The sequence below is a fragment of the Lotus japonicus genome, chromosome 1 (genome assembly GCF_012489685.1).
Source record: "Lotus japonicus ecotype B-129 chromosome 1, LjGifu_v1.2".
NCBI lineage: Eukaryota > Viridiplantae > Streptophyta > Magnoliopsida > Fabales > Fabaceae > Lotus > Lotus japonicus.
The window spans coordinates 58,433,549-58,445,263 of record NC_080041.1 but is presented as its reverse complement, the minus strand read 5'-3'; the positions used below and the strand labels follow the sequence as shown (position 1 = coordinate 58,445,263).

The 11,715-nt window shown below is 45.6% G+C and overlaps 1 protein-coding gene across 1 annotated transcript; it reads right to left on the bottom strand.

Moving 5' to 3' along the window:
* Nucleotides 1–3,861: 3,861 nt before the first annotated feature.
* Nucleotides 3,862–9,051, bottom strand: LOC130739946 (uncharacterized). The gene is made up of 2 exons (XM_057592421.1): nt 8,041–9,051; nt 3,862–4,161 (listed from the first exon to the last, which is right to left on the bottom strand). The coding sequence occupies exons 1-2, from the start codon at nt 9,049–9,051 to the stop codon at nt 3,862–3,864; spliced, it is 1,311 nt and encodes a 436-aa protein (XP_057448404.1).
* Between the last annotated feature and the right edge of the window lie 2,664 nt (nt 9,052–11,715).

The window sequence follows — 11,715 nt, the reverse complement described above, 5'->3', positions numbered from 1 at the left end:
CCGTCGATTTGGCTCAGAAGTTCTTCAGGGTCGTGGTGTCCCATGAGTATCCTGAGGTTTTTACCCATAGGGACTGCACCGCCCGATTCCCCCTCCACTGGACCCAAGAGGTGCTCCAAGTAATTGACCCACCTGAAGATTCCTTAACCCCTGAGGACAAAGCTGTCATCAGCTTCTTGGCTAGACTCCCGGTTTTAGACTGCACTCGCGTAATCGGTAAATCCTTTCTCTTTATTTACTCCGTCCTCCCCGCTTTCTGCTAGCTTACCCTCGTCGCTCTTTGCTTCAGGAAAAATACGCCAAGCCAGTGAGGGCCTTCTGACCGCCTTTGAGAAGAAAGGGAACATCTCGTTCCCCCCCCCCCCGAATTAACTTGAAGGGTGACAAAACGTCCTTGTCAAAAGTAAGTGGGAAAAGGCCTCTCGGCGAGGAGGCCCCTCGCCCTTCCCCAAAGAGACCGCACTCAACGACAGCTGCATCGTCCTCTGGCGGGGAAAGAACTCCTGTTATCTCCGTTGCTTTTTATGAGTCTGAGGAGACTCCCAAGTCGAACCAGCCCAGCGAGCCTTCACAGATGGCTCCAGTTTCTTCGCCTCACGCCCGGGGCGGTTCCGTCGACAAGCCTTCCCCCGGTGCGAAAGTTACCCTACCACCTCCTGGTCAAAACTTAATGCCATCTGCTAGTGCTCCATCGCCCAGTCATAGCCCCGCCTTGCCTCAGGGCTCTGCAGATCGAGAGCCTCCATATTCTCTGTCCCTGACGTCAGCGCAAATTGCGAGAATGGATGAAGTGGTCAAGCAGCAAGGCTTGGTCAGGGCTTCAGAAAGCGCATTGGCGACGGCGCTCCACGCTTTTCATCATTATAAGCTGTCCGCCCAGGATGCCGAGGTGTTGCGATCAGAGGTGGCGCGCCGCCGCGCCCTCAACGCAGTATTTGTTGAGGAGCGTAAGGCGCTCCTCGCCCAACTTAATGCCAAAGAAACCTCGTTTTCCAAAGATTTGGCCGAGCAAACTAGCCGTGCTGAGGTTAGCCTGGAATTTCGAGACAGGAGAATTTCTGATTTGGAGAAGGCCCTTGCGAAGCTTCAGCAGGAGGTTCAGGAGGAATCCGAAGCAAAAGTGGATCTGGTGACCTCTAAGGATCAAGCCCTTTCTTCAATGGAGACTGAACTCGAACACCTTCGTGCTGAACTGCCGAAGAAGAATGAAGCTTTATCCACGATGAAGACTCAAGCTCAGCTCGACGCGAAGGCCTTAGAGGAAAGAATGAGGTCAGACGCCGCTGCCTCTGCCGTTTTTTAGCGCGGCCGTGGCTTTTTCCTCGCCAAAGCTCAAGTCCAGCACCTCTATCCCCAGATCGATCTTCACCAATGGGAGCATTCAAGAAGGTTACTCTCACTGGGTTGGTTGGTATCGACGATCCCCCAGGCTTTGTCGCTGAGCGTTTCCTGAATGAAGAAGATGTAGAGGGAAACGAAAAATGTTAGCAGTTTTTAGGTCGATCTTGTAACCACGATCTATTTTCTTGTTTATCTTTTAATGTAAATTCCAGGTTCCGTTTATGTACTGTCTTGCTAAATTTCATTCAGAACTTTTTTTTTCTTAAGCCTTTCTTCTCTGCCGACGCCGTTCCTGCCACGAGCTTTGGGCATTTGCACCGCATAGTCCTAGGTCGTGAACCATACGAGTTGTCCTTCCTATAGAGTCCTAGCCCTTGCACCTTAAACGCCTCTTCCCCAGATTCCAACAGAGGGTTACCATTGACCACCGGCGAGGAATACTTATGACTTTATTGCGAGTTGCATCATTTTCCAAGGAAAACTCCTCGAGAAACTGCTTTGGCAATAACTCCTGGAGACTGAACTTAGTGTATAAATGGTCGTTAACTCATAACAGTCTTCACATCTCATCTGTTTCCTAATTCAAACATCACAATGGCATCATTCAAAAGTTGTATTAGCGAGCTGAGGAAGAAAGCTTTTGATGAGGACCTCTATATCAACGTTTGGCATCCATAAGATCCTAGCGTCTACCAACTGACCAATCGGTTGCTGGGCATGGGTTTAAGCCCCGAGATGGACAACAAACTCAGAGGGTTCCTCGCATTTGTGGAGGTGCTCCAGGATTTGTTCCAGCGGGAACTGGACAATTATGCCGATATTCGAGCGGTGGAGGCTTCACTGAAGGCCGCGGTGGAGAGTCCTGAGAGGCAGGAGGTTCGTCAGAGTTTGGTCCAGTTGGAGTACAAGCAGCACTGCCTAGAGCTTGAGAAAATAGAGTTTCGTCGTCAATGTAGGATTATGAGAAAAAAATTCTCCGTTTTAAGATGTAATAAGAATGATATGAATAAAAGAGTTTTTTTTTTTTATAAATGCCTCTAGATGTATGTTGATATGAATGCAGGAGCAGGTAAATAATGAATGAAAAAAATGAAAACGGGTGAATAAATAAATGGGCAGGGCGAGTGGGTCGCCTGGGCTTGATCGCCCTAATTGGGCGAGGTGATCGGGCCGCCGTTATTACGGGCGGTGTCGCCATGAATTCCGCCTTTCGTTTCCTCGTCGTGTAGCACGTGTTTTCAGTGCTTAAAGCTTTGAGAGTGTGCCATGTATAACTAGGACTTTCGCTCGGTATTGGACCGAGGCTTTTGTTCACATGCATATTTCCCGTAAGAGCAGGTGTGGCCCCTCCAGCCTTATTAGGTGGGGTCTTATAGTTGCTCGGGGCCCAATGGCCATATAGGTTGCCCGAGACTTTCAGCCTAGTTAAAAATGCTCGCCCGCGTTTCGGGAAGACTTGACTCACCCATATTTCGGGGAGGTTCTTTGGATAAGAAGCTTATCCACATACGTCGCCAGCAGGGGCTACGGTCAGCGCCGGACTTTCCGGAGCGATACCCAGACATCAAGGTCGTGTTGGGATCGCCACCTACAGGGAATTTTTCCCACCAGGCTGCCGTCTCAGTTTAATAGTTAGGAGTATTGCTGAGAACATCCTTTTGTATTTGATTTGTATAAATTTTTACATCGAGGGATGCCTCGTTAAAAAACTCCCGTGTTGGAGAAAAAGAGTGCATCTTTATTTTTAGTCCTAGCTTTTTGGTTGTTTCCTCTCCATATCCCCACTTTGTGACCGTTCCCTCGATCTGAGTATCGTACCCAGTATTCCATCCTCGTCGCCCTGCTCGGTGCGCCGGGCTGACTTCGTTGGCCTCTTACTCCTATCATCTAGTTGTTCGCATTTCCTCTTATCCTGACGACACTGCCACTGACTATCCTTTCCTTCTGCCTCTCTCTTTCCTTCAGTCTCAGTTCGCCGACGAATTTCTCTTTTTCCTGCCTTTAAATCCGCCCCTTCTTCCCTCTCTTTTTCCTTCTGCGTAGGCGGGCTGAATGTGGGCAGCCCCCTGGAAGTAGTTTCCTTTTGTTCCCAGCTAAAGAGGTCAACGTTGTCCTCTACCAACTTACTCAGGCGCCGTTCTTGCTCAAGGGTGAGCCTAGGCTCAATCGCCAGTACGCCTCTACTGGTTGCATCCATGTCCCAGCTCTCTCCATACCGTTCGCTATCTGTACGAGTAAAAGATCTGTCTTGCCCTGCCTTCCGGGCCCCCTCGCCCTGACTTCCCCCTTTCTTCGTCCTATTCGCCTTTTTGCTGACCTGCCTCTCTCGTTTGCCCGCGTCGCCCTGGCTCTGTGTAGCCGGACGCTCTTGCCCGCCTTCAGCTACCTCAATCTCATGACATCTGTGTCCGTCGCCGGCTCCTCTCTTACCATAGTGGCTAAGGCTATTGCTGTAGCAGTTCATCGCCCCCTCTTGATCTACCACTATTTTTCCTATCCTTCCGCAGAGCAGTGGATACTTTATCGCGAGGTGGCCGTGGATATCACTGCATGGAGGCGATTTAAAGTGTTTCGTCCTATGATTACGTTATAAACTGCTACAACCCGTAGGACCAGATACCTTATCCTTAGGACCTCGGCGTCCTCGCCCACTCCAAAAACCGTGTCCAGCTCCACATAGCTGCGTACCCGAACCTGCTTTCCCAAGAAACCTACCAGGTTTCCTGTGTATGGCATCAAATCCTTGTCTGTCAGCCCCAACTGTCCGAACGCGTCCCCGTAGATGATATCTGCTGAGCTGCCTTGGTCCAAAAGCACCCTCTGCACATTGAACCCATTAATTCTTACCATTACCACCAATGGATCATGTGTATGGGCCTTGATTCCCTCATAATTTGCGGATGATACTACTATATCTGGGTGTTGGCACCCAAATGGAGCTGGATATCCCTGGACCGATGCCACCGCCTCTTCCCGCTTTTGCCTTGCCGCTGATGTGATGTCGCCGCCGTAAGGGCCCCCTGTGATTGCATTAACCGTTCTGGCTATCGTTCCTGTAACACCCCGACTTCCAGGTGTCACTTTAGTAACCAAAAATAAACTTTTGCGGAAAAACAGGTAATTTTTTTCGATTGATTCCTTCTTAAATAAAGCGAAAAGGAAATAAAGTCATAACCCAACCACTAAACTTACCAATATACATCAAATATAAACATGTACAGCCTCAGCTGCACTTCCACGTCACGCACACTTGCAGTGACTCCAAAGTAGTGTGCTCGTAGGCAAATATGTACAAAACCAGAAGTGTGAGTGAGAAAGAGTATAATTACAACCCACTAGGAGAAAGTCGGCCTCAAAATGGCCTAAGCAAAGACCCCTATGGTCCGACTGACTCACTGTGATCCCTCAGTAAGAGAACCACACAAAAGCCATGCGTCGGGAACCTACCCTGTCCCAAAAGCAAAACGAATCAGAGCTATTACAGTAACAACCAACTCCAAAAGACTCTAACCACCCATAACCCACACTACTATCATCGACCCTCCCTCGATCAGGCATGAAGTCCGGGTCTTCGTCGAAAGCTTTAGTCTTAGTCATTTCGCTCCGGGTCTTTCCCGCACAACGAATCATCACGAACCGGCTGACAGACGCCTGGCAGCAGGCCGACCGCCCAAACACAAACATACAAACAAAGCCAAGGCGCCAGGGTCAACTTACAGAATACAATAGATATACAATCAACATGCGATAAAGGGGGTATATATATATGTTATATATACATACATATCAGTTATGTATTGCCTACCCTAAGGTATATACATAGCATGTTATCGAATCTCTTACACAATTCAATCACCAAAACACGTAACAATGTTAATCAACATCAAATCATAATAAGATGCATTGTGTCACTGCAGAATATGCTGACACAAACCCGAATAACGTCACTCTGCTTGGCGATGGAACAAATCAACAACGTCACTCTGCTTGGCGACGGAACAAGTCAACGACGTCACTCTGCTTGGCGACGGGACAAATCAACGACGTCACTCTGCTTGGCGACGGGACAAACCAATGGTATTGCCACTTATAGGCTGGGCACCTCGAGACGGTCGTAACACTGGCCTCGTGTTTAACCATTTCTGCTCGGGCGTCGCTTATCACCTTTGGCTATAGTCAAGACGGTACAAACTCTACATGGTTTGACCATTTCTGCTTGCTATGCCGAACATCAACAGGCACGATACAACTCTACTTGGATGATCGTTACCTCCTGTTGTGCCAGATATAGTCAGGACCGATTCAACTCTGCATGGCTGATCGTTACTTCCTGCTATACCGAAGTACTCCGCTTGGCACTTCATCGCGTATATGCACGTGTGCAATATGATTATCAAAACCAGAGTCAGTGTCGGTCAATACAACACGACTCGGAGTTAGTGTCGGTCAATACAACACAACTCCCACCACAAAACTCACAAGCAAAACCCAGAGTCTGTGCCGGTCAATACAACACGACTCGAACAACACTACCAGGAGTACTAGAGTACTCGGTGACTTTCAATCATCACCATAGCTCACCTCAGTGGCTTTCCCCAATTCCAAACTCTCCAAACCCACAACATAAGTCGACATTTCCCCGCCTTTCGTAAATATTTTTCCCCTTCAGTTCTCCTATGCTTAAACGTTAATAAAAATTGTTTCAATTCGAATTAGCCAAGTTATGAGTTTATTTCTCAAAGTCTAAGTTTCTCAAGTCTTTATTTTTCGAAAGCTCTATCATTCTAAGTTTCCAAAAATCAACCACCCAAAATACATTTCCCGGGGAAAGTCTAGGAATTCCAACGAATCCCAACATATGGCTACGTCTCAAACCCCACATTTGGACTTGCCTAGGGTTGTTCATCCAACCCAAAATATCAAAGATCACCAGATCAATGAATCTCCACTCCGAAGTCGCGTCAAAACGCTCAATCCAACAAAAGCACAACATCACAAGTTATGGAAAAGCATCATAACATCAACTCATCATCATAAACAACATCAGATAAAGCATAAGTCGAATTTATCGACGCCTATCATGCAATCATAGCTAAATATAGTAAGTTGCCCTAACCTCGAGCTGATCCAGCTTCGCAATCACAAGCAAAGGCTCCTTCACTCAATTGCTTTGAAGTTCCTAAAGTTCCTTCAACTGAACCTCGGAGAAAACAAAGCAGAATCCAAACAAAATCGATTAGTTCGATCGCAAAACAATACATAAACGATAGACAAAGCATTAAAGCTTCAGAATACGACAATCGGGTACGAAAGGACAAGTTTTCGAAAACGAAAAACTCCCCCCTAAAGGTAATAACCCACGGCCTCAAAGGAAAAAGGGCTTCGACTCTTTTTCCTCGATCAAATCAATTCACAAGGTAGTTTTAGGGTAAAACTAAGGCAAAGAAACTGTCAGAACAATTTTCGGACAATCGGGCCGAAATACGACTATCCAGGGGCATTTTGGTCCAAAATAAAAGCTCAAAACCTCAAAGTTATCAGATCGGAAAACAAATTTGACAGCAATGATCCTCACGACATATGTAACAACTAATCCTAAAGGCACGAAGTCAGATTATGACTTCTCGACAATAAAGTTTCGAAATGTGAGCAAAAAGGGTTTTGAATCAGTTTTTCAGATCCCTGTCAACTGGATCACAATCAGAGTTTACTGACAGAGGTTTTAGGCTCTTGGGAACCTAGAGAACATAACCCAAGCAAGAAATCGAGGAAATCGGACAATTTTAGAAAAATCTCAAAACTTAGAGCACAGAAACGACGTCAGAAACGCAACAGAAACAAGAATCAGAGATAGGATTCGTGTTAGTTACCTCGATACCTAGAAGTAGGGACGAACTACGCGAAGATTGGTCAAGTTTTCGCGAAAATCTCCTCCCCCCTTGCTCTCCACGAATTTGGGCCACTAATGGAGGAAAATGGAAGATATTTTGCTTTTACGCCTATTTATAGGCGGGCGAAATCCCGGGAAAATGAAAATTTCGCGATTCCGATTTTTGCAGCACGTTCACCAAGGAATTCTAAGAGAGATTCTGGCGTCAGAAATCCAGAACTCAAAACAAATATCTATGATATGGGAAAAACGATATCGAAAATCTCAAAAGCGGTGTAAGTTAAATCTGTCCCGAAAAACTACTTTTTGCTGTGATCGCCGGACGACAAAACTTCCTTCTGAAGAAAGATTGGAAATGTCGAAACAAATCTGGCAGCGCGGACGGAAAGTCCGTTAGAAGTCTCGAATAGAAAAAGTCTTCATCCATCGCTCGAATCTAGGGTTTTGAAGCAAAGAAATTAGCGTCGGCGAACTTCCGAAAAGTGAATACTATCGTGCGTACAGTCCAGAGTTCCGAAATGAAACGCTGGTCGAAGGAAAAATAAAGAGAATCTTTAAATTTTCCAAGGATTAGAAATCTCCCTTAAAACGTTGCTCTAGAAGCGAAAAAGCCTATTCTGGACACGCTCGCCATAAGGCAGATGTGCAGACGACTCGTACTAACTCCGAAAGCAACTACGCAACATTCCTCAAGTAATTCCTGAACTTTCTTCTTCATTAATCTTTCTCTAATACCAAACTCTTGTCACGCTCACACTGATTCTACGCGTGAGTCGGAAATTAACTTGTTCTGAAAATCCAGGTCTTACAGTTCCACCCCTGTCGTCGACGTGTTCCTCTGCTTCCTTTTCTTTCGCCATATTTATCTTCTCGTTTCCTGCATTTGGCGCTCTCTTCATGCTGTCCTTGTCCAACCCATGTCCTGTAACCCGTGGTTGCCTCGCCTTGATCAACTGCCTAATTTGGCCCTTCAGAGATACACAGTCACTGGTGTTATGGCCCCCCAGGTTGTGATACACGCACCACTTGGACCGACCCTTGTCGTTGTGCCAGGGGTCAATTTCGTACTCGCTATCCTCGCCTTTTTCCGCAACCATCGCCTCCAGGAGTGACTTTGCCGATTCATCGCCCGCGTTCCACTTTGGCCTCTTTCGTCGGCGAAAGTTAGTTGCCCGCCGAGAGGGCTTGCGCTCCATGCTATCTTTTCTCGAATAGAGTGGCTTTCCCTTGAATTCCTTAATTAATTGGCCAACTTCCTTAACCTTCAGCACATTACTTGCTTCCTTGTCGTGTATCCATTTCCTCGCCAGCGACACCTTTGCCGCCTTCAACCGTTTCCTCTTACACGCATCGTCTTCTTCTTCTATGATGTAGTCTCTCGCTCGGGTGCGTACCTCAGTCATCGAGCGCGCTGGTTTCCTACCCAGCTCGCAGCTCAGCTTTCCTGACGACAATCCGTTCTTAAAAGCGCATACGCATGTCCGAGGTTCCGCCTCTTCAAATCTCGCGGACACGGCGCTGTACCGTTCCATGTACTGCTTCAACGTCTCTTGCTCCTCCTGCCGAATCTGAAACAGATCCTTGACCTCGCCGGCAGAGAACTGGCCCAGGAATTTCGACGCAAAGTCGCGGAACTTCTTTATGGATCCCTGTGGCAGGGCCATAAACCAGGTCATTGCTGTACCTCGGAATGTGGACGGAAGCATTCTACACTTTACCACATCAGAAACCGCGCTTATCGCCATCTTCACATTGAAACGTAGCAGATGATCTTGCGAATTGGTTTGTCCGTCGTACGTCTCCAACACGAGGCTTGTCATACCGTCTGGTATGGTCACCTCTCACACCGCTGCCGAGAATGGTTTGACCTCCGCAACAGCCTCAACCTCCTTCTCCTCCTTATTCCACTGCTTAAGGTGATAGTATTTCAATTGCTCCTGCAAACACTCATTTTGCAGTCTTAAGTCGCCACTCAGTTCACGGCGTGCCTCCGCATGGCGATGTCTATCTAACCTTGCGGTGCGCGGGGAAGAAACGTCGCTCCGCTCCGGTTCCTCGCTACACCGTTGGCGAAACGATTCCATCAGGCTCCGTCGATGAACCAAGAATTCAACCAAAAATCTTCAAATCGTAGTAAACCTCGCAGAAAATCGAATTTTTCTAAACCAAATTGCAATCCACGTAGTCCGGGAATCAAAATCTACCGTTCCCCACAGACAGCGCCAAATGTTCCATCATGAACATTGAGATGAGGTATAGTACCTAAGGTGCAAAGAACGTGATGTGAGATTCCTCGAGAGAATGAGAGCGAAACCACTTTAGAGAGGGAAAGTAACTGAATTTCAATCTTGTTATTTCTCCAATGAGCCAAGAGTCCCTTACAATTGGTATCCCTCCCTTATTTATAGTTGGGGGAGTTGGGCTTAGCGCCTCTAAATCATTCTAATAGGCCAGTTGGGCCTCCGGGATGAAGGCCCAAGTCCCTGGTCCGCTCCTCGCCTTAGACCAGCGCTTTTGGGCGAGGGACCCTAGGGTCTCGCCCAGTCCATTAAGGAATAATCTACATCTTCTGCGAGTAGTAGGTTCTTAAGGGCTTATGAACATGGATAGTTTCAGCATCTGCTAGTGGTAAGCTTCAAAATACGATACACGCTTCCGTAGGCGCTTAATCCTTTTAAGTACTTTAGCAATTATCTTTTGATTTTTAGGGATTCAGCATAAGAGCTTGATCATTAGAAGTTTGACGAACACTTCAGAATTTGACTTTTTGGTCTTGTTTTTAGGGTTATTTCTTTGTTGGTTTTGAGTCTTTTTCTTGTGTCTCATGTAGTGTTTCATGCATTTTTATCTTTATTTGTGTTTTTGTTTCATATTGGTAATTTTATAGTTTTATAGGGACTTTTATTGCCTTTTAGTTAAGTTCAAGGTCTTTTGTAGTTTGCACTTGTTTTTGGGGCTTTTGTGCAAATTAACCCTTTGAGTTTCTAGATATTTTTCTAGCTTGTTCATCAAGTGTTCAGGTTGAAACCGCTGAAGAGGGAAGGTCAAGAAGCTTGGAGGCTTAAAGAAGGCTTTGAAGTGGAGTTAAGATGAAGTTCAAGATTTTTCCAGGCGACCATGTGGCACTCAAGCGCCCCTAATTGGCGCATGAGCGCCACCTCAACAGAGCTTTTGGGAGCTGACGCTTGAGCATGGTTTGCTGGCGCTCGAGCGCCAGTGAGAACAGAAACATTTTGGTTTGGACTTGAGCAATTGGCGCTCAAGCATGCTATTCTAGCGCTTGAGCGCCCAATCTCGTCCATTTTGTCTATAAATAAGATTTTGTCATTTTCTCTTGAGGACTGAACTTTTGTAGACACTTTTTACATTTTTGCTGAAGTCAAGAAACTGAGAAGCAACTTGGGGTCTTGTGGGAAGCTTCCACCTTGTAATTTTCAGGTTCTTTACATTGTTTTGTATGGATTCTCTAGCCATGCTTGGCTAGTTTTCTCATTGCTTTGGGTTTTAGAGTCTATAAAGTTCTAGTTGTTAATCCTATCTCTATGCACGAGTTCTTGTTTCTATCTTTGGATTTCAATTATGAAATGTATGGTTAGCTTGAGTGCACACTTGCTATATGCTAAACTAAAATCAGAAAGGAAGTTGTATTCAAGTTTAGGGAACTGAATTGAAATTGATCCTTCTATGCTTGCTGCTAGGAATAGAAGAAGGGTTGGGTTGTGTTGGCCTGAATATGATATGCTTAGAGCCTCAAATGAATGATTAAGTACGCAAGGAATTGTGCTTAACTATTAGTTTGAGAGGATTGCTTATGTGAGTCATCAATAAGTAATTGGATAAGCTATAGCATCAAAGAGAGGTTCAAGATTTCACATGCATAGGATAGGTTTACTAGAATGGAATAGATGATCGACAACCCAAAGCGTTTTTACATTTTGATTTTTCTCACATTTTCACCATTACTATTTTGACAACAATTTGTCACAAACAATCAACATTGAAATCAGAATTTTATTGCTTTTCAAACTCACAAGCTTCAAGCTTAAACCAACGATTTTCACTCAATTCCCTGTGGTTCGATAATTAAAACTAGGTAGTTTATGTGCACTTGCAGATTGACCAACAACTACACAAACCTCAAAGTATAATGCTATAAAAACGTAAGTGTGTTATCATCAAAACTCAATAAACGAATATCAGGGTCTAACACTTGTGGCTATTCTTCATTAATGCGTATTAATCTTCTCTCAAAGATGATTGTGCACATACAAATCCATTTCCTAGCTTTCCACTTCTCCTTTTCTTTCTCTTTTAGTTCGACACCTTTAAGTCTACTAGATCCATGATAAAAGAGATGTTGAGAATTCAAGTGCGGAGTTAGAGTCCCCCATTGGTTAAGTTTTGGTGAGGAGAAGATTTTATAAGAGATGTGACCCATAAACCTAATGTCTTAAAGTTTTGGGTTATGATGTGGTGTCGATATC

Coding starts and splice junctions, on each gene's coding strand:
- LOC130739946 (XM_057592421.1), bottom strand. CDS start 9,051: ATGACAAGCCTCGTGTTGGAGACGTACGACGGACAAACCAATTCGCAA. Junction 4,162..8,040: donor TCGACGACAGGGGTGGAACT/GTAAGACCTGGA, acceptor TTCAATGTGCAG/AGGGTGCTTTTGGACCAAGG.